The 27,978-nt window shown below is 42.1% G+C and overlaps 1 protein-coding gene across 1 annotated transcript in view; it reads left to right on the top strand.

The window, feature by feature from the left end:
• EP300 (E1A binding protein p300) overlaps positions 1 to 24,274 on the top strand; it is a 57,947-nt gene extending 33,673 nt beyond the window's left edge. The window contains exons 13-31 of the mRNA XM_021384431.1: positions 455 to 610; positions 1,647 to 2,087; positions 2,477 to 2,665; positions 3,331 to 3,487; positions 4,014 to 4,132; positions 5,364 to 5,603; positions 6,130 to 6,218; positions 8,528 to 8,608; positions 10,134 to 10,190; positions 11,673 to 11,750; positions 12,527 to 12,594; positions 13,369 to 13,519; positions 13,857 to 14,003; positions 14,393 to 14,506; positions 16,222 to 16,387; positions 17,018 to 17,182; positions 18,796 to 18,957; positions 19,324 to 19,605; positions 20,853 to 24,274. Coding sequence (XP_021240106.1) covers positions 455 to 610; positions 1,647 to 2,087; positions 2,477 to 2,665; positions 3,331 to 3,487; positions 4,014 to 4,132; positions 5,364 to 5,603; positions 6,130 to 6,218; positions 8,528 to 8,608; positions 10,134 to 10,190; positions 11,673 to 11,750; positions 12,527 to 12,594; positions 13,369 to 13,519; positions 13,857 to 14,003; positions 14,393 to 14,506; positions 16,222 to 16,387; positions 17,018 to 17,182; positions 18,796 to 18,957; positions 19,324 to 19,605; positions 20,853 to 23,084 — 5,094 coding nt within the window. The 3' untranslated portion in view covers positions 23,085 to 24,274. The remainder of the gene's footprint in view (positions 1 to 454; positions 611 to 1,646; positions 2,088 to 2,476; positions 2,666 to 3,330; positions 3,488 to 4,013; positions 4,133 to 5,363; positions 5,604 to 6,129; positions 6,219 to 8,527; positions 8,609 to 10,133; positions 10,191 to 11,672; positions 11,751 to 12,526; positions 12,595 to 13,368; positions 13,520 to 13,856; positions 14,004 to 14,392; positions 14,507 to 16,221; positions 16,388 to 17,017; positions 17,183 to 18,795; positions 18,958 to 19,323; positions 19,606 to 20,852) is intronic.

Here is a 27,978-nt window from a genome sequence, read left to right as displayed (position 1 = left end):
TGGGCATTGAGCTCGTGGGTTTGCTGCTGCTGTGCTTTCCTTAAAATACACAAAGAAAAATAACTAAAATTTAAACATTATTCCTGTATTCTGTAGACACTTTGGCCCCTCATTTTGCAGTGCCGCAGAAGATGTGTCCGATCTGTGGTCAGCCTTGGTGATTTAATTAAAAAAATATATATAATTTCCTTAACTGCAAACTAAGTTTAAGTGGGGTTTTGGGCTGTTAATCTCCTGAAACAAGGAACAAATTGAAATTACAGTCCCAGTCTGAAATTGGTATCCCTTTGCCTGGTTGACAGATATCATAATTTCTGTCATTTAAGAGTTACAGTAGACTTTCCATATTGTATGCTACATATAAGTGTCAAGCATCCATTTCTACACAGCGAGATAAATGTTTTAGTAAAATATTACAAAAGCATATGAAATGAGTTCCTTTCTTTTCCAATAGATGGGATTTCCTTCACGAATGCAGCAGCCAGGAGTTGGCCAACCTACTGGTCAAAATCAGTTTCTGCAACAGAACCCATTCCCTGCTTCTTCCCCTGGAATGAATGCAGCAAGCATGCCTATGACACAAACTAGCAATCAGACACCAGTTTCTCAAGTAAGTTTCTGATTTCTGGAAGTAGTGTTAGTGGGCTCTGCCACATACTGTTTTCATTGTTCAAGTTCGTAATAATGGAGAATAATTTGTTTTCTCAAGATGCTATTGGATCTATAATCAACTGAATTCATTTATTGAGACTCAGCATTTTCCTGGCTAGCACTGGTAGTGGCAAGGGTGAAATACTGGCTTGTTCTCAGGCTTAAGTTAAAGTGACAGAGAATTATTTAAGTTTGTTTCTGTGAAGGAAAGAGCTTTTGCTCAGTATATAGTAGTTAAGAACAGCAAAGCAGTAAAGCCTGAGAAATTAAAAGATGCTGGAAGAATAAGTCATAAAAGGGTATGTCCAATCACAACCATCAAATGTATTTTGCTGCCTTTTGGGGATTAGGAGGGTTGTCACTACTAAAGATCGGAACTTCCAGTCTAGCAGTTTCTTTTCTGTCCTTTCCCTCTCCCTTTTCAGTGAGAACCTTTCAGGCCAGGAAGAAGTAGGGAACGTCAGTTTGCTTCTCGTTGATGCTTCTTCCTAGTTTGCAGGCAAGATTATTGTGAAGTGACAGCTTTTTTTCTTGACCAGTACATTTTTTTTGTAACCTCATAGTGCAGTTACAGCTATATGTATTTCTGATGATAAATGCAGTTTCTAGTCTTGGGGGTGGGAGGGTGGGCACACTATATTTGAATCCATTTTCTCCACTGTGATGTATTGCCCAAAATTCAGGATATATATATCTGCATTTTTAGAAAGAAATGTTTTGCAAACTGCAAGTGTAGGTGTGCCATTCTTTAAATGTATCAAAGAGTATTATTTACTCTGAAACTTCTATTTTAGAGCTGAATACACTACAAAACAGCTATATGTTGAAGTGATGAAAAATAAAAAGCCCATTTCTCCTTTTGAAATATATATATTTTTAATTTTGTCACTTTTTGAAAAAGTATGCCAGTAACTGTGGGAAAGCAGCCATTTTAACAGTACTTACTCTCCTTTTTTGTTTGAAGTCATTGCAGATGTGTACTTGTTTTCCTACAGGCACAAATGAACAGCTCTTCCTGTCCTGTGAATTCTCCTGCCATGGCTCCAGGTTCTCAAGGGAGCCATATTCACTGCCCACCTCTTCCACAGCCTCCCATGCACCGAAATTCTCCTTCTCCAGTACCCAGTCGAACCCCAACACCTCACCATACACCCCCAGGCTTGGGATCACAGCAACAGCAGGCGGCAGCAGCTGCCACCACTGTCCCCACTCCTACTCCTCAGGCAATGCCACCTGGACCGCAGTCACAAACTATGCATCCGCCTCAGAGGCAGACTCCAACACCTCCACAGGCACAGCTGCCTCCGCAAGTCCAGCCTCCAGTTCCAGTTACCCCCTCTGCAGAGCAACAGCAGCAACCCTTGTCACAGCAGAGTACGACAGCATCAGTTCCCACACCAACAGCACCACTGCAGCCTCAGCACCCCACGACACCTGTAAGTAAATATTTTAATTGTACAAATGGGCAAGTGTAAGGTTTAGTATCTGGTGTTTCCATAGAGGAGGTAATTTGTTCATGCATGTTGAGAAATTCATAGTGAAGCATACATAAGGCCTTTAGTTATGTCTGGATATGCATAGTGATGGTATACAATGAGGAAACAAGATGAAATTATATACTAGGCCTTCCAGTGCATGTCTGTTGTTTTCTTCTATAATTGGTCTTGTGTAGCAGTATGTGCTTGAGGTTAAGCAAGTGGAAGTATTAAAGCGCATTTAAATTTGATGGAAGTAAGGCTATAGGTAAAAGATAGATTAGAGCAGAGAAAAGTAATAAGTTAATTAGAAGCCTGTTTGTTATGTGCTTTTTTTTTTTACCCCTCAGCTTTCACAACCAGCTGTAAGCATTGATGGGCAGGTGTCCAACCCCCCATCCACCAGCAGCACAGAAGTGAACTCTCAGCAGACTGCAGCAGAGCAGCAGCAGCCACCTTTGCAGGAAGTGAAAATGGAGATAAAAACAGATGAAGGGGAACCAGAACACACAGAGCTGCAGATGGAGGAGAAATCTGAGGTGAGCTTGTTGTTGGGGAGAATATCTACTATTGTTAGATCCTTGGTCTCCATGTGAGCCATTCCTTCTAGACTTCAGTGAGGGCATTGGATGCTACCTGCTGCTCTGATTTTGTCACCTCCCTTACCTCTTTCTAACGAAGGGTCTGTTTTTTGTGGTGAAATTATGGTAGAAACCAGTGACCACAAGAAGGACTGTGATAATGTGGTTGGAGCTGTGAAGGTTTTTGGTAAATGCTAACATAAGAAGGTGCTCAAGACAATCCTTTGAATGTTATCGGCACTATTCCATGTTAGAGTAGCGGCTGTGTATGTGACAGGCTGTTTTAGTGGGCTGTGACAATTTGTTGTGAGGACAGCTGGGAGTGGTGTGGCTCCTGGCAGCTGCAGTGCAGGAGAGACTGTCAGAACTGCCTGAGCAGCAAGATCCATACCTCTTTGCCTACTTGGAGCTCAGAACTGGTTAGCAGCCCATCACTGCCACTCCTGTGGTGTTAAAGATATGTTCTGGCACATCTGATCAAGTTTTAGGCAAGTTACGATTACAATGTAGACAGTCTTAGGACTAGGAAAGAGCAGTGGGGGAGTGGTATGCAGGTTTATAGGACAGAAACTTGGTTGGGTGACTCTACAGGCAGCTGTGACAGAGTCTAATCTACTTTCCAGGTTAAAGTAGAGCCAGCGGTGGAGGAATGTAAACCAGACCCGATGGAACAAGAAGAGAAGAAAACGGAAGTGAAGACTGAAATGACAGAGGGGGAAGAAAGACCTACAACTCCAGCTACTCAGACTTCTCCAGCAGCAGGACAGTCTAAGAAAAAAAGTAAGCAGGAACACTGACTGAAATTCACTTATCTCCCTTAGTGGTGTTGGGTGAGAATGGGGCTTTCTTCATTGGTACTCAGTAGACTTACATGAATTGTTTTTGTGACTCTTGGGCAACAAATATTTAATATGTGTAATTATCTTTGGTCAAGTTCTGTACAGCTCTAGTATTATATGTTAAGCACTAGAAAAGCTGTCAATACGATAAGGGGTGGAGTGACTGTGGCAGATTTTCTAGACAAGCTCCTTCCCATGACATCAGGAAGGCATGTAAATTGGCGTTTCAATTTGATGTTGTCTTCCTATGATTAAACTAAATCCTTTTAAATATTTTCACCATTTCCTTGTGTCCAGATGATCGTTTTAATATCCTCCTCAGAACGCAGTGTTAAAAGGATTAACAACCCTTGCTAAGTATCTTATACTTGTTGCCTGTAGTCTTTTTACACACCCTGTCTGTCCAGCAGGTTTCTTCTTCTTTACTGCTGTTTCTATGTTTAACATTAGTTAATTTTTTTCAAAAGTTTTCAAGCCAGAAGAGTTGCGGCAGGCACTTATGCCAACACTGGAGGCACTTTACCGTCAGGATCCAGAGTCTCTTCCATTTCGACAGCCTGTGGATCCCCAGCTACTAGGAATTCCTGTGAGTGTCTTAGCAAGATACTTTCCTGGTTTTAACTTAGAACTGTTCTCAGAACATCTACTTGAGGCCAGCTGAAGTCTGTCTTGCTTCCATTTTTAGGTAGATCAATTTGAAGAGGTTTAACTTAGACAGTGGAACATATGATGTTTGAGTTAAGAAAATGTGTTTTTCCGAAGGTTTGTTCAGTTCTGTGTTCCTTTTGATAAGTAAGCACACATACCACCCACTGAGTTGATTACTAACAGATCCCAATTTTGGGGGCCTTTTGTGGATCTTCAGTCGTATTAAGATACTTCTATAGATGAGAAACACCTGTGAAGTTCAGCGTATGTAAATGTGTAGAAACCTGATTATGTAAAAACTTAAGCAGATCAAGACCATTTCAAAAATAAAAAATAATACTCAATGATTAATCTGTGATCAGCAAAGAGGAGGCTACTCAACTTCTTGTTTGTGTTGAATTTTCTGCTTGCTATAGAGTTGTCTTTGACAGACATTACTATCCTGCAAGGGTCTGTGTATTAAACCTTCTTGATTGACTGCACTATTTCAATTATTTATACACCTATATGTGTACGTAGTCCTGCTTAAAAGCTTTAAGTGATATTTTTTGTCTGAAACATTTTCATTTGGTTGGCTTCATTGGTTTTTATTTTTTAACTGCAAAAATGCAAGGCCTTCTGTATTAGAAGTGTTTGTTCTTAAGCTCTCAACTGATTGTTGTATTTGGACGACTTTCTTGAGAGAAGTGATCCTATAATTGGTGAGGGAGATTGGAAAAAGGCTTTTAGATGGAAGATATATAGGAGGAAACGTGGCATCTTTTATCATCTAGTACATATATTGGGTTTTGTTATTTGACTGGTCTACTAAGAACAGTTCTTGCTACTAATGTTCTTATATGTGTCCTTGGATCAAAGTGGCTGCAAAAGCACTGCCGTTTCCTTCTTTCTGTAGTACTTGTTTTGCAGACTAAAATTGGTGTTTTACTTCATTGATAGTAGACAACGAATTGAACCAGTGAAATACAGGAATAATGAAAAGGAAGCACGGGGGAGTTATACAGAACTGCACAGAGACTTCAGTGCACGTCACTGGCAGCTTGGCAGTCAAGTCAGGGAGGAACCTGTTTTTCTTGATGTATTGCAGAAGGATGTATGTGCTGAGAATGCATATGCTGTCATTTCACAACATAGTTCTGTAGCACTATTTTGATATGCTACTCTTTCAGGATTATTTTGACATAGTGAAGAATCCCATGGACCTTTCTACTATCAAGAGGAAGCTAGACACGGGACAGTATCAGGAACCATGGCAATATGTAGATGACATCTGGCTCATGTTCAATAACGCCTGGCTCTACAACCGCAAAACATCCCGGGTATATAAGTACTGCTCAAAACTGGCTGAGGTGTTTGAGCAAGAAATTGACCCAGTTATGCAGAGCCTTGGCTACTGCTGTGGAAGAAAGGTAGGGAAAATGATTTTTTTTCTAGTCTGGTTCTTGCTTCCTGCTACTGGGGGGAAATACAGCAATTGCAGTCGTTAGCAACTACGTTGTGTCAAAAATTCTGAATGCTTACCAGGGTTTAGCAATCCTGAGTAATTCTAGATTTCAGAATTTATATATCTTCTAATTCTATCTGTTGCTTAAATTATATATCATATATAATCCTTTGCAGGGGGAGAAGTTCAGCAACTGAAGAATTATGTTGATGGTCAATGAAAAAAATGTTATTGCAGAAGTGCTCTCAATTTCAGTGTATGCTGAGGCTACGTTGTATTTCCTTTGTCTTGATATGCTTTCCATTTTTGGAGAAAAGCTAACGAGAATAACAGCCCACTAGGCACTTTTTTGACTCTAGCACTTCATAATCTTGCTGCACTGTGAGATCTGTGCACAGAATAAGGTGGTAGTGGTGTCTGGGTTATGTTTGCTTCCCACGGAGAGCAAGTAAAAACATATTAGTACTAAGATGACCCATTCCTCTTTGCAGTTGGAGTTCTCACCACAGACTTTGTGTTGCTATGGCAAACAGCTATGCACAATCCCTCGAGATGCCACTTACTACAGTTATCAGAACAGGTAAGGAAAACTCGCTTGGTGCAGCTTTGTGCATGATGCAATCAATCTGTGAAAGGCATGCATGTATACACATATACATCCTCTTCATACATGTACACTTTTGTGTGAAAAGAAAAAAATGCTGAAAGTATCCTTGAATAGTTTCTCATGTGTGCTAGCAATTTGTTTGCAAAGATTCACTGCCATCTTCGCTCTTCCTCTTTTGCTTGCAGAAATGTGTGATGTTCTACTAAATTATTATCCTCTTGTTAACCAAATCTTCAGTTGTCTAGGTATCATGCACAAGTCTATTGACTTGCTTGTTACCATGCAGCAGTATTTTTCATGAAAAAATAGATCATGCATGTTGTGCTCATATATACATTACACTTGGCAGGCTTTTGTTTTTCTTATGATATTAACTGAAGAGCAAACACTTTTGTGGTGCAGATCTTCATTGAAGATTTGTATATTGATATCGTGAGTAGTTTGATTTCTTTTTGTACCTAAGTCACCTTAAGGGAACAGTCTTCAGAGGCTTTATTAAAGAATTTAAGTCATCTTTGACTTCTGAGGGCATCATTTTGCTGAGTGGAAGAGTGAGGCAGGCACAAGCAGAGAAATAGACGTTTTAAAACTCTCATGTCCCTGTGCCTATTGCCAGAATGTACCTGTTAGAGCTGAGGGCTGATTGCCTCAAAATTATGTCACCTCTATCAGTTTAGTTTCTGCTCTGTTCTTTCACCTTCCAAAACAAACAAACCGAAAGTAACCACAAAGACTTGAAAGCCAAGATGATTTGACACTAATTGTAATTTTTCAAGCACCTGGTTAAGCAAAAACAACCAAAGAGCTGTAATAGTTAATCTTAGCCTTCTTAGGCATAATAAAGGTTTGTAGCAGTGAATGGAGGTTTCTAGGAGCAAGGAAGTAGAAAATAAGTTTTCAGTATCGGTACTTAGAGAATTACATAGTAATTGTGTTTCGAGATTTAAGATATAAAGCATTCTACACTATATGTCTGTGTTTTCTACTTTTTCTTAAGCACTTGATGGAACAAAAGACCAATATTGCAAAATCTGACATCCTTTAATGTTTTAAAACTTCAGAATGGAATGTTTGCACTGTAAGACATGCACATGTGATTTTCAGATTGCTATATACTCGCGTGCATGTACATCCATAGACTCAAGTGCACCATTCCAGAAGTATTCTTCTGTGCGTTATCTCAGGTGAAGACTGCGAGAGAGAGTTGAGACATGTTGTCTTAGCTTAACAGCTGTTGTAATGTTGGTTTGTGGCTTTATACTAAACTGTTGTAACTTCTTTTTCCTTTTATTTTTAGATGCCTTGTGCATTCAATTAACATACTTCAGTAGTAGAGAGGCCACAGTTCCAAAACATTTGAGGGCTGGGGTAGAATCTTGAATTAACCAATTTTTTTTTTTTTTTTTCAAATGTAAATTAAATCTTTTTCTATGATGCTTACTGTGCTGGTACCTGGACTGTTCTGGGCTGTGGAAGAATTGTATCAGTGCAGAGCACTTTGTATGTAGCTAACGTTAGGTATTTCATTAACGTACAGTTTGATGGATTGATAATTAGTGTCTGAAAGATTTTGAGGACTGATTTTTATTATTCTTAAAAACTTCTGAGATTTAACTTCTCCTTCCCAGTGAGAGAAAATCCTGTAGCCTTTCAGAATTTATACATTTAAGATGGAAGACTGCCCTTCTTCTATTGATATCCTGCAGATCTTTCTGCCAGCAGAACTGCTTTGCTGATACACAAATCAGAGTAGCAGTTCTTCCTTCTTTCTGTTCTTCCCACTTCCTCATTTTAATCCTTTGCTGTACATGGCATGGATTATTAAAATGAAGAGGGTATGGATATGCTAAAAAGGAGAACTCATTTAATTTGCTTTAATCGTTTGCTGCTTGAGAACCCATTTGAGAGATATAATGCTAATCTGTGCTTTGCCTTGGCTTTCTGCTTTGTGTTGTCTTGTCCTGCTTCTCTGTTTTTGTTTTTGTCCTGCAACCCCACATTTCTTTGTCTGTTCACGTGCGTATTTTTCTCCTTTATGCTTGTCATTGTCTGCATTTGGCTTTGATTGCGCAAAAAAACACACAAACAAAACAAACAAAAACCAACCAAACTTAATGCGGGGCCAATAAATCTGCATCCTTGAATATCCTTGTCGCCGTTGATGACCTGCTCTCTGCTCCTGTCCCTTCCTTGGCCTGCTGTGATTGGTGGCTCCATTGCTTGGCTTGGGCTGTGTTGTGTGGACGGAGCAGTTCACCCAAATATGGCCTTCTTGCTGACAGGTATCATTTCTGTGAGAAGTGCTTCAACGAAATCCAAGGGGAGAGTGTTTCTCTGGGAGATGACCCTTCACAACCTCAAACGTGAGTCACTTATGTTTGCTTGGGTTTTGCATTCATAAGCTGTGTCATTGTCTAAAGTGCCTTCTCAAAGAAAACGAGTTCAGTTTTAGGTAATGCCCTCATTTCTTAGGCCAGAGTTGAGAAGACAAGATATTCTTTGGAAAAGCCTGGACTTGTCCTCTAAATTTCTTCTTTAATGTTTGGACTGATTGAACTGTAGCAAAGAGAAATTACAGCTATACCACTAGAGGGGAAAGAATAGAATCACTATTCTTCTGAATAAGATGTGAAAGTACTTGATTGGAGAAAAATAACCGTGCCTACAGGCAGGTAGGTAGGAGACAGGCATAGTCTGAAATAGTTGAATGTACCATTGTGCTTATAGACGAGGTGTGCTATTAAATGTGTATTCAGCCTCAGATTGCTTTTCATCTAAATCAGAATCGGAAAATGTCTTTTTACCGTTGAAGTATTTTAATGTTGGAGTGCCATCTGCTTATGAGAAATGCTGTGCAGTTGTTGAGCAGGTAATGGTAAAAGGCTGTGGATGGATTTATTAGCCTTTTCTATGGCAGTAGCAAATTGTTGGGACAGTCTTCCATTCCACTGTACCCTCCTCATACCTCCTCCAGAGATCTTGAAACAGACTTTTGCAAGACTAAGGAAGCCCTTGAGGGAAAGATGAGTGCCAAGCAATTACTCTGAAGGTTTTGAGCTGTACAGTAATGCTCTTTTTGGGAAGAGGACATTGCAGGAACCATGCGATGGTTTGAGATAATAAGCTTGAGGAATTCTGCAGGTGGCAGTACTCAGAATAAACACTGACATAAAAGGACGGGAAGGTTAATGCAAGTTGGATTGGGTCTCTGTCACTACTTCTCAGGAAGGAAAGAATCGATCACCTCATGCTATTATGCAGCATCCTCTTTCAGAGATCTGAGTGTTCTTATATGATTGTTCTGGACTGCTTTGAAGCAGATTGGTGTCAAAAGATACCTGGGACCTCACTGTCAAAAAGTTGGAGTTTCTAGTCCTGCAAATGATGCAGGGAACGTAAAGCTGAAGTGTAGAGTGATGGCTAGGTTGGGGCTGCAGTGTTTGGAAGCTGAAAATTCTCCTTTGAAATTAATGTATGAGGAAGGCTATAGAAGAATCTGAAATCAAGATAGCCTTTTTCAGTAATGAAAGATAATTGACATTCTCTGTCTGTAGAATATCAGGTGCATATCAAATGGCACTTTAAACTATAAAACACTGATGCAACTGGTCCAAAAATTGAATCAGCAAGTTACCGTTTACCTTTGGTAAACTGAACAAGAGAGCAGCGTGGGTCTCCACAAGCTGTTGTCTCATAGAGAAGAATTTTTTTTATGGGCGGAGTCAAGGGTGGCACATATTTTGTCCATCACTTTGTAAAATAAAATATCCTTCCTTGTAGTGCTAGCGATATTAAAAAAAAAAAATCTGCTTTTGTCATGGTGTGTGGTATGGCATGCATATATATGTCTTTTGTTAAAACTGAGTTTTATTGCCTGTTTCTCCATAGCACGATAAACAAAGAACAGTTTTCAAAAAGGAAAAATGATACACTGGATCCTGAACTGTAAGTAATGCTGTCACATTCAGAATGATACTCATTTCATCACAATTCCTTTGTAAAAGACGTGTTTACTCATTTACTTACCACCAGCTTTGTTTTTTCTTCATCTTCCAATTTTCATGTAGCTGTTTGTTAGTCGGTAGGGGCTGCTAGCTAAGCAGCATACCTGGTGTTCTGCCTGAGAACCCAAATTGCAACAGCTGTCCTTACGAAAAATGTAAAGCCATATGCATGGCCTGAAACTAGTGCATTTTGTTGTCTTGTGTGTAGATGCAACAAAAGGGTGAATGCAGGTAACTCTCTTTGAAACCCTGTTGCAGCAAACGCTTAAGTCTCGGAACTGATTTGGGTCATTTGGCAGTAGCTTTTTTTGGTGCTGTTGCCTTCTCTAGTTGTCATTTTACAAGCTGCTGTAGCACAAGGAAAAGATCTGTTTAATCTGTGTCATCTGGTTCTTCTGCACTGCTCTGGAAGCAGAACTGTAGGCATTCGATAAAGAAGGTGGTGACTCAGCTGCTTTTCTTTGTTTTCCAGACTTTTTTTAAAGCTGCTTTCTGCTCCTTCATTATACACCTATGCAGCTATTCTGAAAAATGGTGTCTTCATTCTCAAATGAATGAGCAAAAAGGAAGTGTATTCTTCCCACACTATCCTTCTATAGGGGCGTAAGGGTCAGCCGATTCTTCTATTTTGCAAGGGCTGTGGGAAGAGGAGAATAGTAACTTGATTCATAACTTGACTTTCCCTTTGTTATAGTGGAGATGCAGCCCAACACTAAAATACAAGCCTAAATACTGTGTGCCCTACATAAACAACAGCTATTCATTCTAAGTCTGACTTACGAATAGATGTGTTTGAAAGGTGTCAGATTGTCCTGATATGTGAAACAACTTTAGATATTTAGGAAAACTATATTCACCATCCTCTGTGAAGCAAGATGTCTCTGAGCTAAGTCACAGAGACTCTAAGCTGTTAGCTTAGACTCTGACTCTGTTAGACTTAGACTCTGAGCTCTTAGCTCAGAGCTGTCCTTAAACCTCCTCTAGAATTCTGAAAATATCTTCACATTGCTACTGTTTTTCCTCTTTCCCACTTTTCTGCAGTAGATCTGCAGTGTTCCTCAGGCTTCAGGCATAGTGGGGCAACTATTAGACAACGATTTCTCCTGGTTCCCTGCTTCTGACACCTGTGAAGGAATTTTCTTTATTATAGCAACAAGCAGTTCACAGGCTTGACCCTTTGAAGGGTTTCTTTTTAAAAACTGAGTGAGGTGGATGGAGGTAAAGGAAGCAAATGGTAATAATGTATACCTGCATAGGCTTGAGCTGACAGTTTCTTAATTTATTTTGAAGGTTGTTCTCAGCATGGATGTGCTCTCTGATACGTAGTCTCAGGAGCCCAAATGCTAGAACTGTTCTCTTAAAACATTGGAAAATACAAAAGCAATTAATGGTACTACTAAACTTGATTCCTTTCTTTCTACAGATTTGTTGAATGTATTGAATGTGGAAGAAAAATGCACCAAATCTGTGTTCTTCACAATGAGATAATCTGGCCTTCTGGGTGAGGAATTTCTCTTCCTTGACTGTAAGATAGAATAGTAATCTGTCTAGTTCATGCATGTTTAAAAGTGTCCGATAAAACCCTATGCAACCAAAAAGTTGCACACTCACCTGAAAAACTTACAGAACATGTAAGGTAACATCAAATTCAGAAATTGTGTTTTACTGTCATATGTGAAGTTTTTTCTAATGTTCCTGTGTATAGAGGAGAGCCTTTCAGCCTTGTTTACATTTAAAGATACCTTTAGTTCCTGTAATAATTTCCTACCAATCTATTTTCTGTACAACTCAGATCGCTTTGTCATTTTCAAATTCTGTAACCACTAAAGAATTTAAGATGAATTCACTTTTTTTGGCCTCAGTAATCAGATTAAATCTGAAAAAACAATCTAGTCTTCTTTAAATCATCCTTTTGCTCTACATAATTTGGTATCAAAACTTCATCAGAGACAACAGTTTGAGACTGCATGTTCCAAGAATACTTTAAGTCAAAATTGTCAGATCTGCCAAAGATGACCCCCTTTCCTGAGCTGAGGTTTAGAGGTGATGGCAGGGGTAGCTGACAGGAGGTTCCCCCTGGTGTTTAGTTACTCTACTGCAGCTATGAAATAGGCTATTTCTGCTGGCGCTATTCTCTCTGCAGTCTTTTAGCTCAAATGTCAGTTAAGGTATTTTCCAGACCTTATCTGGTGAAAGACTTTGCTTCCCGTCATAAGATGCTAAGGGATTTATGGTCTGATTTGGGATGTTTTTCACTTTCTCATATTTCTGCTTCAGCTTTGTCTGCGATGGCTGCCTAAAGAAAACAGGACGAACCAGGAAAGAGAACAAATTCTCTGCTAAAAGTAAGTTTCTGACACTTGGACCACAGATCTTCAGTTTAAGAATGGGGAAGAGATGCTTTTTGTGCTCATTTTGCATTTATTTCAGTCTTTTGAGTTAGATGGTGTATACCTTTGGTCAGCTCTGACCAGAGTTCTGTGATCAGAATGTTTACATTCCAAGGTGCTGCCTTTGTACAGAATTTATGTAGTGTTTTAGGGTCCTGCTAAAGTATAAAGGGGTATAGTCTTTCCATGACATGATTAATAGCATTGAGAGTTAGTTATTGTGTGACTGCAGTCTAACTTAATTCTGTGAATACGTGTTCATTACTGTGCTGCCCCTCTTGAAAACTTTGAAGGCTGCATCAGTTGGGCACAAAACCTGCTATTGATATTTCCTCATGATCACGGCAGCTGGTACAAAGGCAATATAGGAGGAAATCTGTGCAGTTACTATCACCTGTCCTACAGACAAAATAAGTCTTTCAGAAGCTTCTTAGTTTAGTGTAGCTATTTAAAAAAAAAAGTAAATATTTACTATATTCCTCCCTTCCCTTTCTTTCCCTTTTCTTCTTCATTTGAATGATGTCTAAACCACAAGCATGCCTTGTAGGTGAAAGGCAGCTCATCTCTACCTAAAAGTGGTAGTGTTCGAAGATAATGATTTAATTTATAGTAACATAATGCCTGCATTGAATTATTTTTCAAATAACACCTGAATAGAGAAATCACACTTGAACAGTTCCATTTTGTATGTATTTAGAACTGATATATATATATTTTTTTTTTCTGCAGGGTTACCAGCTACAAGACTTGGTACCTTCTTGGAGAACAGAGTCAATGATTTCCTAAAGCGACAGAATCACCCAGAGGCAGGAGAGGTTACAGTTAGGGTGGTGCATGCATCTGACAAAACCGTCGAAGTAAAGCCAGGAATGAAAGCAAGGTATGTTCTGTCCATTTCCAGTTTTGGTTCCTTTTGAGGAGGAGGTGGGGGAAGGTGGGAAGCTATTTGATGCTAATATTTAGAAAAGGTGAAGACTGTTGAGTTCAAAAACTCACTGCTGACCAGTTCTTGACAAACAGATGTTACAGGAACTTAGTTTATTTGTGATGTCGTAGCAAAAAATGGATGCATTTATATTTGAGTAGTCTGTAAGCATTTAAATGTAAAATTACACAAAAATTACATGTGGAGTAGCCCTCGTTGCTTTTACATACTGATACATATTCTCTAATACTTGAATGTATTTGATATTCCCTCTTTACTTTTTGCTCTGCAGATTTGTGGACAGTGGAGAGATGGCTGAGTCTTTCCCCTACCGAACAAAAGCGCTTTTTGCCTTCGAGGAGATCGATGGTGTAGACTTGTGCTTCTTTGGGATGCATGTGCAGGAGTATGGATCAGACTGTCCCCCACCCAATCAAAGGTGGGTAAATGTGTGAGAACTGATTTTATTTTGGTAGCATTTCGGTTATGTGAAACTTATGACTTGCTCTAAAAGCTTCAATGTTACTGTTATTTCTGTTAGCTTCTAGAAATAGCTTCTGGAGGAAATATTTCAGATAGAATCACTTTTTACTGGAGATGCTGGCTGGCAGACAGCACTGACTTCAGGATCGTTTGTCAGTATTCTAAGAGGAGGGGCTGGATGATCCTAGACAGAGGAGGCTAGTATATCAACAGCTGACTTCTAGAAGTAAATTAGGATTAGACACTTCGAAGACTGGTGTACTGGATACTTCAAATATATAAACCATGAAAAAAAATTAGAACTAATTTAAAATCTGTTTCTGATCATGCCCTCTTTTCTTCTAGGAGAGTGTATATATCTTACCTTGACAGTGTTCATTTCTTCCGCCCTAAATGCTTGAGGACTGCTGTCTATCATGAAATCCTAATTGGATATCTAGAATACGTCAAGAAACTAGGGTAAGTATTTTTTTTAAATGTTGCTTTCTGTGCAAGTTTGTGCTCCATAGCTCTCAATGCAAGTTACTACAACGTCTTATGCAGCATATGGTGCCCAGATATCATACCAACAAGTGACAGAGTAAATTGATAATACCTGTGTGCAAGTGAGAAAGAGAAAAGACTAAAAAAAGAGGCTTGATTCACATATTTTAGGTGTATAAAGAGTTTCCAGACTGATGTTAAACTTCCTTAAATCTAAGTAGAAAAATTAACCTTCCTGTCTGGGCTATAAAATTCTGCTGGCCTTGTTGATTATGTACAGTATTTGTGAAATGCCACTGCTTCAATTGGGTCATTCCTTTGTGCTGGAAGGCTCTTACCCATGCTTGTTTGTGAGGAGAGAGGTAAGTTTGTTCTGTCTGTACTGATTAACTCTTACAGTTGTGCAAGGCTGCTAAGAAATCTCTTGCAGAAGGAGTAGTTCAAATTGTAAGAAACTGAGAAGTGAGAAGAGGATTAGGAAATTATACATGGGACAGGGCAAAAGAACAGAAAATACATGATGCAGCACAAAAGAGAACACAGAACAGATGAAATAAGAAAGGTGGAAATGAAATGACCGTAACTACTGAAGTAGAAAAGGCAATGAAATAAACATCAATCTATTGTCAAAGGTATCTGGTATTGTTTGGCAGAGTTATTCATGAAGAAATTTTTTGGGATGAGTTGCATGAGAAAAATTGGGAGAGTCAGAATGGAGGTGGGTGGTACTGTACTGTTTCCAGTACTGCAGAGAAATGATGATGAATATGTGAACTTCGAAGGCATACTTCAGACTTTCCTTTACTGCTTTTTATTATATATTTCTGACCTGGGAATTCGTAAAACTTCTGCATGGAGCTCAAGCCTCAGTTTTATTTAATGCTGTTCTCTGTGCTAACGAGTAACATCAGGTTCTCATTTTGGGAAGACAATATTGGTCACGCAATATCATCTCTCCCTTCTCAGGCAGAAGGAATGACAACTGGCTGCAGTTCCTGGGGTTTGGGTAGGGCAGAGCTGTTTCTCAACACACCAAGGATGGTCATTTTTCTCTAACTTGAGATCTGATCATTCTTTCTATGGGAGTTATTTTTTAAAAACGGATAGAGAAGAACTGTGAATGAAGAAGCAGTCTTCATGGTATTTTTATTTTCTGCAGCAGCTACTATCTGGATGTCATTTGTCTTCGTAATACTTGTGATTGCATATCCAGTAGCTTAGGTTGGCGGTGACATTTTTTATTCCCAGATATAATTGTGAAACCTTTTAAAACTAATCTTCAAAGTTAAAAAGGATCTACAATAGAAAAAGGAATTGTTCAAGTAAATGCATTTTTAAAATGTTCCTAAGTAATGAATGATTGTGCTGTTTCTATCTTTCTCATTAGTTGGCAGGTGGCACTTGCAGGTCTACTTTAGGCTTACATTTTTACCTTGACTTGAAAACGTGCGCACTTTGTGATTTATTCTGCATATAGTGCTGAATTTCTAAAAGTCAGTGGAAAGATGCAAGTGTTATCTATGTGAATTAAGCTGGAATGAACACTAGAATTAAATCTTTGAGAGCTATTATTATCTGTCTGATGACATCAGCCAACTTTGTGGTGGCTCCATCTCGTGGCAGAGAGGAAAGCAAGCTGTATTAATAATTATCAGAGCCAACGTATATTGTTTTTTATCTAATGATGCTAGGTATACTACTGGACATATCTGGGCATGCCCACCTAGTGAAGGAGATGACTACATTTTCCATTGCCATCCTCCTGACCAAAAGATACCCAAACCCAAACGACTGCAAGAGTGGTACAAGAAGATGCTTGACAAATCTGTGTCAGAGCGCATTGTTCACGACTACAAGGTTTGTTGGGTGAACATCTGTGTTATGGGCTGGTTTTGATCAGTCTTGTCTTGGTTTCTTCCTTGCCTTACACATTGTCTGATTCTGGGACTGTGCTATGTTAGTTTAAGGGATTTGATCACTAAAATCCTGGAGTTAAAAACTATCCTATTCAAAGCAGATAGCTTCTGAAATCAATGCTAGCAAGAGATTTAAAGTGATTAGGTAGAACAACCTAAATTCTTGAGGAATGCTGTATAAGAGAGCAAATCTCACTTGTGTTAATAGAAAGAACTTATGGAATCTCTAGTTTTCCTGTGTTAAATATAATTGCGGGGTTAGGCTGCTGACAAAGTTGGAAATAGGTGAAGTCTTCAAAATTACTGGGGCTTCAGCTACTGTAGGCAGTATAGGGATTATATTGTCCCATCTGATAAGTGTGCACATTGAAGTCTATCAGATGGTTGAGTAGGAATATTTGAAATGTGTTTGAGGAACTTTCGTAAATGATGCGGTGTTAAATCTGCACTTAGACCATACTCTTATAAATTAATGCAGATTTATTGGTGCCTTTTTTAATTATTTTATTGAAGAGGTTACCTCTACTTGCTTCATTTGTAATAGTGGTAACCAGGTGTGTTACTTTTTCAGGATATATTTAAGCAAGCAACAGAAGACCGTCTGACAAGTGCGAAAGAGTTACCTTACTTTGAAGGGGACTTCTGGCCAAATGTTCTGGAGGAGAGTATTAAGGAACTCGAGCAAGAGGAGGAAGAAAGGAAGAGAGAAGAGAACACTAGTAATGAGAGCACGGATGTAAGAATGCTTCTGTTATTTCAGGACCTAATGTAAAAGTTGTGATTTCCTGTAACTAATTGAAGAAAAAAAAGGGCCTAGGCTCTTTGTTTAGCTGGATTTTCTTATTTTGCTCTAATATAAAACTCAAATTTATGTTTTATAAATTAAAACTGTTAAAATGCCCACTACGATTGTATTAGTGGTAGCTGCTCACGTGGCTATAAATCTAACTAATTACCAATTTTTTTAAAAATGAAACAGCGGCTAGTTGAATATTTTGTTGCTGAAATTCAACTGTTATCAATGTTCATGCTGCAACCTTGGCCTGGCTAGGAAACTTTTTCCTTAAGCTTTCACTTTTGAACAGTGGCTCTGTTCTTACCAGCCTAGATGTTACAATAATGATCTTAGCAGAACGCTGAAGAAAGACAACTCTGATTTAGTAATTTACTCAGCGTAGGGTTTTGGTTTTTTTTCAGTAGAAAGCTTTCAGGCATTGAGGATCTGAAGCACAAAATGAGGCTGAATTGTTGTAGGGCTACTCAAACTTCAGCAATTTCTTGCCAGTGTCTTGTTTGTGCCTTTTTTTTTTTTTGGAGAGCATGCAACAAATGTGCTTTCGCATTCCACAAGGAACAAAAAGAGTTAGGGCTCTTCACAAGCAAATGTGAAAACGAACAGATGCAGAATTTGTCCTTGGTTTTCTGAGCTTTTATGGAATAGGTGGTGAATCTAGAGTGAACTTAGGAGTCTTGTCCACAAAGTAGTACTTACTAGTTAGCTCTGAACACTGCTGCTTCCTCATCGTATTAGATATTAGAATTTTGTTTTGGTTTAGAATTGTCTTCTAAAAGATTTCTGCATCAAAAAAGTTAATGAAACAACTAGAATTTGTAGTTCTCCTTTTCTGTCCTTGCAACATCTCCTAAAAGGCTTTTGAATAAACAAAGTTTAAGAGCCATCTGGGAGTTAGGCAACTTGATGCCAAATTTGCATTAACTAACATTAACTAACTGCTTAGAAAAACATTGTTTCAAGTTTTTATGTTGTTTTAACTGCTGCACCTTCCTATCATATCCTCATACTAAAAATTACATTACTAAGGCTTTTTGGTCTGGGAAGAAAAGCTTTATGTTAAAAATCAGTTTAATACAATCTGTTTTAAAAAACAACTGTTGGCCAAAGGGCTGTAACAAACTAAGTCTAGGTAGAGTAAGTCTGTCTTACCTCTGGTTAGTGCAGTATCAACTGTGCTTTTCAGTTATTTTCAATTTTGAATTGCGTTAAGAGCCATTTGCTGAACACATTTGTAATTATCCAGGAGATTCTTCAGTGTTCAACTTTCACAGACAAACGGGTTTCAGTAAATATCATTTAGTGTTCTTTATCCCTTATAATTCCTGAGCATTTATGCTTTCAGTGTCCCTGGAACCATGCATTGCTGATCTTGTTATCTTCTAGAGTAATTCCAATTGAATTAAATTAAACTTTCAGGGGACCCTCGTAAGTGTCTTTGGAGTAAATTCCTATGAAGTGTAGTTAGTCCTGCTATTAGAGAAGGTGTGAAAGTAATTAAGTGCTGACGTGGTGCAATGTATATACCTGACATAAAATGCCTTTAAAATTATTAGGTGAGCAAGGGAGACAGCAAAAATGCCAAAAAGAAGAACAATAAGAAGACAAGTAAGAACAAGAGCAGTTTGAGTCGTGGCAATAAGAAGAAGCCTGGCATGCCGAATGTGTCCAATGACCTCTCCCAAAAGCTGTATGCCACTATGGAGAAACACAAAGAGGTAAGAATTGATGGAATGAGAAATACTGTACTGAAGTAGACAGGTGTTTAAAAAAAAAAAAAAAACCCACCTTGGTCCTTCCAACGGGACTGTGGGCTGTAAATCATACAGGCTTGCACCCTGGGGAGTTGGGTGGCATGCTAGAGAAAGGTACCAGTAAGTGAGAGCATTCTTTGCTGTGAAGAAGGTAAACCAACCTGCAGTGCACTCAGAAATTTGAAATTTGCCAATCCTTGAAAACACACTACTGTAGCAGTACATCATTCAAGTGTTAGCTGGGCCTGGAATTGTACGCTCTGTGTCATGTAGTTTGAACAAAAAGTCTTGGTAAGTGCTGGCATTAATTATTTGAACTTCAATTCTCAGGTTTTCTTTGTCATCCGTCTCATTGCTGGCCCTGCAGCCAACTCCCTTCCCCCCATTGTTGAGCCTGACCCACTCATTCCATGCGACCTTATGGATGGGCGTGATGCTTTCCTAACCCTTGCTAGAGACAAGCACCTGGAGTTCTCCTCACTACGAAGGGCTCAGTGGTCAACCATGTGCATGCTGGTGGAGCTGCATACGCAGAGCCAAGACCGCTTTGTTTACACCTGCAATGAGTGCAAGCATCATGTGGAGACCAGATGGCACTGCACTGTGTGTGAGGTACGCTTGGTGAAGTTTTCCCTACTTGCGTCCTTGTATCTCTGTGCCCAGAGTGCTTTTCAACTAATTTCTCAATGTTAACTTACAAAATAGATCTGTACAGCCCACCTTCTGGCAGTTGAGAAAAGGATGTTTTTTCCTATCAGACAGTACTGCTAGTTGGCTACTCAGTGAAATCTTTGTCTCCTACTTTCAAACTGTGGAGAACTGAAGTAGCAGAATTGCGTTTCCTGTAGTTTGTTTAAGGTGCTGCTGCTTAAGCAGTTGGAAACTCTAGTGATCACTTGGGCTGTAATTGGTTGATTTTTTTTCTGAAGAGCAACGCGTTCTTTCTTCTTCCAAACTGTGGTGCTGCAGTGTTTCTGTATACAGGGCTCTCCATCAATTTTCTGATACAGAGGTTTTGCTGTGCCATAAAACAGATTCCTGTACTTGGGTGACTGTTCTGTTGTCACTCTGTAGTAGCAGACAGCATACTTGCTCTGAGAACTGTTTGCAATACCAGTGTTTGAAGACCAAGCCCAGTGGTCTGTTCCCAGAAGCTGGAAGAACCTTGAATCTGGCTTGTAACTTAATTTTTTAGCCTGCTGGAAGTCGGTGATTGCCTTGGATTCAGTTCTGAAAAGTTGCAGTTAAATTTTTATGTTCTCGTTTTGCAGTATGTAATGGGAAACAAATTCTACATTTCTTATGGATTAATGAATCCCGAGGACTTGGATCTTTTTGAAGAAATTGAGCCCAAATTCTTGCTGTTACTTTCACAGACTGTAAATGCTGTTCTGTTCCTCTGTCAGCACACTTTTGGGTTTAACTCACCTGACAACCCAGCTTTTGTTCTTCCTTCTTTGAAAATTGGCTAAGAGTGGCAGGAGAGGTACCCCTTCTTTTGAAGAAGCAGCACATGACAGCCGTTTGTTCCTTGCCTCTCTTCTCCTTTTTTAAATCAGGAAAGAGAGGGTTTTGTCAGCCTGGCTGAATCACATGTGACTTATTAACTCAGACCAAACTTGTTATTTAAGATACATGTATTTGTATAAATTTCAGACACACCCACATGCTTTCCCTGGCTACGTTTTCAATTTATTCCTCTCTGCTACCTCAACGTAGCCTAAAAGACTGAATTTTTCCCCCAAGCAACAATTTGCCTGGAACAATCTGGGAGTAACGTTCTGAGGTGGCATGACATAATTTGCTTATTGTACGGAGTTACAGGAACACTGATAACTCGCTCTTCATTGTCTTTCCAGGATTATGACCTGTGCATCACCTGCTATAACACTAAAAATCATGACCATAAGATGGAGAAATTAGGCCTTGGTCTAGATGATGAGAGCAACAACCAGCAGACTGCAACCACCCAGAGCCCGGGTGACTCCCGCCGCCTGAGCATCCAGCGCTGCATCCAGTCCCTGGTCCACGCCTGCCAGTGCCGTAACGCCAACTGCTCGCTGCCATCCTGCCAGAAGATGAAACGGGTTGTCCAACACACCAAAGGCTGCAAACGCAAAACCAACGGAGGGTGTCCCATCTGCAAGCAGCTCATTGCTCTTTGCTGCTACCATGCGAAGCACTGCCAGGAGAACAAGTGCCCAGTGCCCTTCTGCCTCAACATCAAACACAAGCTCCGTCAACAGCAGCTTCAGCACCGCCTGCAACAGGCTCAGATGCTCCGAAGGAGGATGGCAAGCATGCAGCGGACCGGTGTGGTGGGCCAGCAGCAGGGGTTGCCCTCACCGACGCCGGCCACCCCGACAACTCCGACAGGCCAGCAACCCACGACGCCGCAAACTCCCCAGCCTCAGCCTCCACCCCAGCCTGCCTCGCAGCCTCAGCCCGCGCCTCCCAACAGCATGCCGCCCTACAGCATACCGAGAACTCAGCCCCCCAGCGCTGTGTCCCAGGGCAAGGCGGGCGGCCAGGTGACTCCTCCAACTCCACCCCAGCCGCCTCAGCCACCCGTTCAGGGTCCTCCTCCGGCGGCGGTGGAAATGGCCATGCAGATCCAGAGGGCAGCGGAGACCCAACGACAGATGGCGCAGGTTCAGATTTTCCAAAGGCCGATTCAGCACCAGATGCCCCAGATGCCGCCCATGGGAATGAATCCTCCACAGATAGCCAGGGGTCCTGGTGGTCACATAGATCAAGGCATGGGGCCGGCGGGGATCCAGCAGCAGCCGCCGTGGGTGCAGGGTGGCTTGCCCCAAGCTCAGCTGCAGCCGGGGATGCAGAGGCCATCCATGATGTCAGTAGCCCAGCCAGGTCAGCCGATGAATATGGCACCTCAGCCAGGGATGGGTCAGGTACCTGGCACTGCTCAGCCAAAACAGCCACCCCTGCCCCAGGCGGCCTTACAGAACCTACTGCGGACACTCAGGTCTCCCAGCTCACCCATGCAGCAGCAGCAGGTGCTTAACATCCTTCACTCCAATCCTCAGCTGCTGGCTGCTTTCATCAAGCAGCGGGCCGCCAAGTATGCTGGGTCCCAGAACCCCCAGGGGATGCCCGGTCAGCCTGGCATGCCCCAGGGCCAGCCGGGGCTCCAGCCGCAGCAGGCCATGCAAGGGCAACAGGGAGGGGTGCACCCCAACGCAGCCATGCAGAACATGAACCCCATGCAGGCGGGGGTGCAGAGGCCCAGCATGCCGCAGCAGCAGCAGCCGCCGCAGCAGCCGCAGCAAGCCATGGCTGGGATGAATCCTCAGGCACAGCAGATGAATATGAATCACTCGGGGATGGCTCCTCAGTTCCGAGACCTCCTGATGCGGCGGCACCAGATAATGGAGCAGCAGCGCCAGCAGCAGCAGCAAGGAGTGGGACCGGCGCTGGGGCCGGGGATGGCCAACCACAACCAGTTCCAGCAGCCCCAGGGCGTTGGGTATCCACAGCAGCAGCAGCAACAGCAGCAACGGATGCAGCATCACATGCAGCAGATGCAGCAAGGAAACATGGGACAGATAAGCCAGCTTCCCCAGGCGATGAGTGCAGAGACGGGAGCCAGTTTGCAGCAGGCTTTCCAGCAGAGGCTGCTCCAGCAGCAGATGGGGTCCCCGGCTCAGCCCAATCCTATGAGCCCCCAGCAGCACATGCTGCCCAACCAGGCCCAGTCCCCTCACCTACAGGGCCAGCAGCTCCCTTCGTCGCTCACCAATCAAGTGCGCTCTCCGCAGCCTGTACCCTCACCACGGCCCCAGTCCCAGCCCCCCCATTCCAGCCCATCGCCCCGGATGCAGCCTCAGCCTTCTCCGCACCACGTCTCCCCGCAGACCAGCTCCCCACATCCAGGACTGGTAGCTGCCCAGGCTAACCCCATGGATCAAGGGCACTTTGCCAGCCCGGACCAGAGTGCAATGCTTTCCCAGCTTGCTAGCAATCCTGGTATGGCAGGCCTCCATGGTACAAGCGCCACGGAACTGGGGCTCAGCTCTGAGAACTCAGACTTGAATTCAAATCTTTCACAGAGTACACTAGACATACACTAGACACATTGTAGCATTTTGGGAGCAAAAAAAAGAAAAAAAAAGAAAAAACTTATTTTCTCAAGACTTTTTGTACTGAAGACGAATTTTTTTGAATCTTTCTTAGCTAAAACAACATTTTTCCCTGGACACATCCGAACTCTGCAGCAGTAGTTTGTGGTTTTCAAACCAACAACGAACCTGAGGGACAGTAGAGTACAAAGAATATATTTTTGTTATGGCTGGAATCATAACCAGTCCTTTTTCTTGGTTTTTTTTTTTTTTTTTTCCTCGTGTGCGTTGGGGAGGTCAGGGGAAAAGGGTGATCTTCTGGCTGTTCGCCAAGGGACGCCCTACTCATGCCTCCAATAGGTTTTATTTTTTTTTAAATTAATGAAAATATGTAATATTGATAGTTATTATTTACTGAGGCAGATGGTAAACATTTTCCCTATTCTGGTTTTTCTTCATGTCACTGCAAAAAGAAAAAAAAAAAACAACAACAACAATGAAAAAACAACAACAAAAAACCACCAGAGGAGAAACTTTTCCTAAAGCCGGAGGACAAAAGGGGTTAATGTTGCTTTAAGAATACATTACATATATAAATATATATATATAAAAGTAAATACCGATCTTTTCCTCTTTGGTTGGAAATGTCAATTCTTTGAAAAAAAAAAAAATGTAAAAATATTAAATAACTCAGTCCCCTCCTGAAGTCTACTTTTGTCCTCCAAGAATTTTCTATACAAGAGTCTGAGCTTAAAAATAAAAAACTTCAAGTATTAAAATTTGTACATGTAGAGAGAAGACGACATTTTTGCAAATACACAGGGGCAGCTGCCAAATGGATGTAGTATATATATTGTGGTTTCTGTTTTCTTGAAAGAATTTTTTTTTTGTTATTTTTACATCTAACAAAGGAAAAATAAAAAATAAAAAAGAGGGTAAGAAACAATTCCGCCGGGATGATTTTAACCTGAGAAAAAGTCCCTGGGGTTTCTTCTTTATGCTTGCTTTCTCTCTCCCCTGCCCTTTTCCCACCCTCTTCCACTTTCTGTAAAACTTGAAAATAGAAAGCAAAAAACCCTCAAATGTTGTAAATCATGCAATTAAAGTTGATTACTTATAAATACGAACTTTCGATCACTGTATAGACTGTTAAAAATTGATTTCTTATTACCTATTGTTAAATAAACTGTGTGAGACAGACAGCCTGTTTTTACTGATTCCCCGCGCTCCCACATGTGTTGCTTGTCCCGAAGACGGTGGGGTGGCAGAAGAGGCGCCGCTTCCGATGTTCGCCGTGTAGAAGCTGGAGAGCTATTTAATGTACATGACTGTTTGAAAATGCAAATCTATGATAAGGGACGTGGAGTAACGATTAGTCTTATCAATGGACGCTTTTGGTACAACTCCGCATTCGCGTTTGTTCATGGCATGTATTTTACCAAAGAAACGAGGTCTGACCTCAGCAGTCGTGCCGCTCGGCCCTACCGCACCCTGCTCGGCCAGGCTGGGAGCGGCCGACGCTCAAAAGACCTATTTTGCATTTTGAAATGAGAACTATTGTTTGGATATGTGATATTAAAAAGATCCTATTTCACTTGGAATACATTGTACAGCTTTTGGCACCGAGGTGTGAGCCTGAGGTAACCTTGCATGGATATTCCATAGAGGCCGCGCTGCGGTAGCTGATGGTTGCCCCGTGAATGCTGCGTTGCACCCGGCAGTGGGCCGGGCCTGGGCCGGGCCTAGGCCGAGCATGGCCACTCACTGTGGAGAGGCTGAAGTGCTCTTGCTCTCACCTGGCAGCCACGTCTGCAGGCAGCTGCCTCTTATTCAAGCGCCTACGCCTATTTGGGGGGATTTCCTGAACAGAAATGCTTCAGCTAGGGAGTGCGTGCTTAGCGAAGCCCGTTGCACTGCCTGTAACTGCGTGCTCACACCATCATTCCTGTGGCATCAAACCTGGTGTGCTGGGCACTGCCTGAGTGCCACACGTGCTGGGTAGGCAGGGAGGGCTTCCCAAAGTACAGCCCTAGCCCCTGAGTGTGCAGGGAATATCTTGTATCCATGTGTTGTGCACCTGAAGATCTGGATGTGGTCAGAGCACGGCAGGTGTGCTGGGATCATCCCTGTGTCCACGAAGCCCAAGGTAACAACATGAGCAAGCTGCCTTTGGGAAATGGCTGGTGGAAGAGGACGAAGAGGGGAGCGTGACTGCACGGGAATCTCGGTCAAGTGCCAAACAAAAGCCATGGTCTATTGCAAATGGACAGATGTTCATGGCTGTTAGAAACTTGGAATAAAATGCTCAATATGGCGATATAAGCACAAGTAGGATGCTTGATCTTATACAGGAGTGTAAACTGTGAATAGAAAGGTGCATTTGATGGCAAGATGCCTTCAGTAAGATGGTGGAAGGTCCCTGGAAGGCTTACGGAATGCAGCCCTGCGCTTTGGCATTCTCCCTCAGGCAGTCCTCATTCTGAGCAGCCCTAAGTGCTGCAGGCAGCTCTGCACCAATCCCATGCCCTGCGCAGCAACTGCTGTTGATCCGCAGAAGGAGAGTGGCAAACAAAAAGCCCCTTGGTGAATACCAGGGCAGCAGGGTGGAACGGCTTAGGTCTGTTCTCCATTTCAACCGAGGCAACCTTTCCTCTTTCCTTCCACCCAAACAAAGCCTAGTTTTACTTTCAGCCCTGGGGCTTCCCAGGCTGTAGTACAAATAAAAATCCTATTGACCACAGAGGTGTTAGCAAAGTATAAAGTGTCCCCAGCTTCTGGCCTGTGTTACGCTGTTTGTATGTCCCAGCTTAAAGGCCCGACTGAAAGCTGTTTGCTACATTAGCACAAATTCTGGCTTGAATTGTCCCAGCCTGGATGGCAGTATCTGGCCCTTGCTGAAGTGAGGAACTCTCATGATCTTGCAGAGCAGCTTTGACTCAAAGAGCTACAGAGCTTTCAACTTCAAATGCCTACACAGTGACTTACTGAAACATCCTACGAGATGTTTTTTGTGACAGCACAGCTGCTCTGTCTTTTTGTAAAGGTTGTTTCTGAGCCAGGTTCAAGTGTTTTATTGAAGTGCTGTTGATGACCAGTGGTCTTGGATTTGCATGGGGTTCCATTTCTCTATGCCCTCTGCTTTCCTTAGCGGAGAACCAGAACCCACCAGTTAAGCAGACACAGCAGCTGACTGGGGAAGTGGTAGGGCTTCAGGTTAGCAGAAGATTGTTTCTCTTCCCACTTACCTGCTAACCACTTGGTCCAGCAAAGGAGCTTACCTTATACACAAGGTTAAGAGCTAACTGCCAATTAAAGTTGAAAAGTTTTACTGATTCAAACATTCATTGTCAGGTTAGAATGAAGTCTACACAGACTTTGTAGTGCCCACCTCTTTCAACGGTGTTCCGCTTCTTTCAGTCCTACAGTCAGTGACTGAAGTTGCAGGTGGGGCAAATTTACACCACACTTGCTGGGAAAGGAATATAGTGTTCATCATTTCTCCTTCAGTTATTGGATCAATAGTTTGTAAAAAAAACAAACACTCTGTATACTGCTCTCTCCAGGTTTGCTATTCCACGATACATACAAATTTGCTGTTTATGGAGTGATTTACATATGTTGCACACTTGTTACATCTAAAACTGTTTTTACCCAGCTCCCAGTTACTCCAATGATTTAGCCGCTGCTGAACTGCTTATAGCTTGGGGATTGCAGCATCACCTTGCATCTGTATGTGTCTATGCTGTTTCCCTTTTCCTAGCATCACAGATCACCCATTCAACACAACTACTCATTAGTAGAGAATCAGAGCATGGCTGGAGTGGGCAGGCACCTCTGGAGGTCGTCTTGTCCACTTCCATGCTCAAAGTAGCATGCCTCCAGCATGAAGTGGTGCCCGGGGTTGTTCCTACCAAGGTGCAGATTCTGCACTTCCCCTTGTTGACCCACACAAGGTTCCTGTCAGCGCATTTATCCAGCCTGTCCAGGTCTCTCTGGATGGCAGCACAGCCTTTTGCTTTGTCACTCCTCTCAGTTGTGTCTGCAAAGCAGGCATTTGGTTTTGTCCTCCAACCTCCCTGGCAGCCCCTGCCAAGAGAAAGCTTCCCTTTTTCCCCTTGCAGGCTGGAATGTGCATGTAGAAGGATGTTTTCCAAGCCCTGACTATGGGATAGCTTAGGTTGGAGGGGACTCTAAAGATCATCTAGTCCCACCCTCTGCCATGGGCAGGGCTGCCACCCGCCAGCTCAGGCTGCCCAGGGCCCCATCCAACCTGGCCTTGAACCTCCAGGGATGGGGCACCCACAGCTTCTCTGGGCAGCCTGTGCCAGCACCTCACCACCCTCTGAGTAAAAACTTTCTTCCAAACATCTAACCTAAATCTCCCTTTTTTTTTTTTTAGTTTAAAGCCATTCTCCCATGTCCTATCACTAACAGACCATCTAAAAAGTCAGTCCTCCTCCTACCTGTAAGCTCCCTTCAAGTACTGGAAGGCCGCAATGAGGTCTCCCCAGGGCCTTCTCTTCTCCAAGCTAAACAAGTCCAACTTGCCCTAATCTATCTTCATAGCAGAGGTGCGCCAGCCCTCTGAGCATCTTTGTGGCCTCCTCTGGACCCACTCCAACAGTTCTGTGTCCTTCCTGTACTGGGGGCCCCAGGCTTGGACACAGTACTCCAGATGGAGCCTCACAAGGGCAGAGTAGAGGGGGCAATTCCCTCCCTCTCCCTACTGGCCACCCCTCTTATAATACAGCCTGGATACTGCTGGCAATGTAACGTATTGCCTTATTTTTTTTTTTTCAACATCTTTCCTCTTGTCTCCTGCAACTAAAATGCCTGCCACTTCTTGGTCCTGGGAGTTCTAGCCTAATGGATTGTGAGGAGCCTCCTGAATTCTCCTGTATTCCTC

Source organism: Numida meleagris, chromosome 1, assembly GCF_002078875.1.
Source record: "Numida meleagris isolate 19003 breed g44 Domestic line chromosome 1, NumMel1.0, whole genome shotgun sequence".
Taxonomy (NCBI): domain Eukaryota; kingdom Metazoa; phylum Chordata; class Aves; order Galliformes; family Numididae; genus Numida; species Numida meleagris.
The sequence above is the reverse complement of the archived record's forward strand: the minus strand, read 5'-3'. Positions and strand labels throughout refer to the sequence as shown.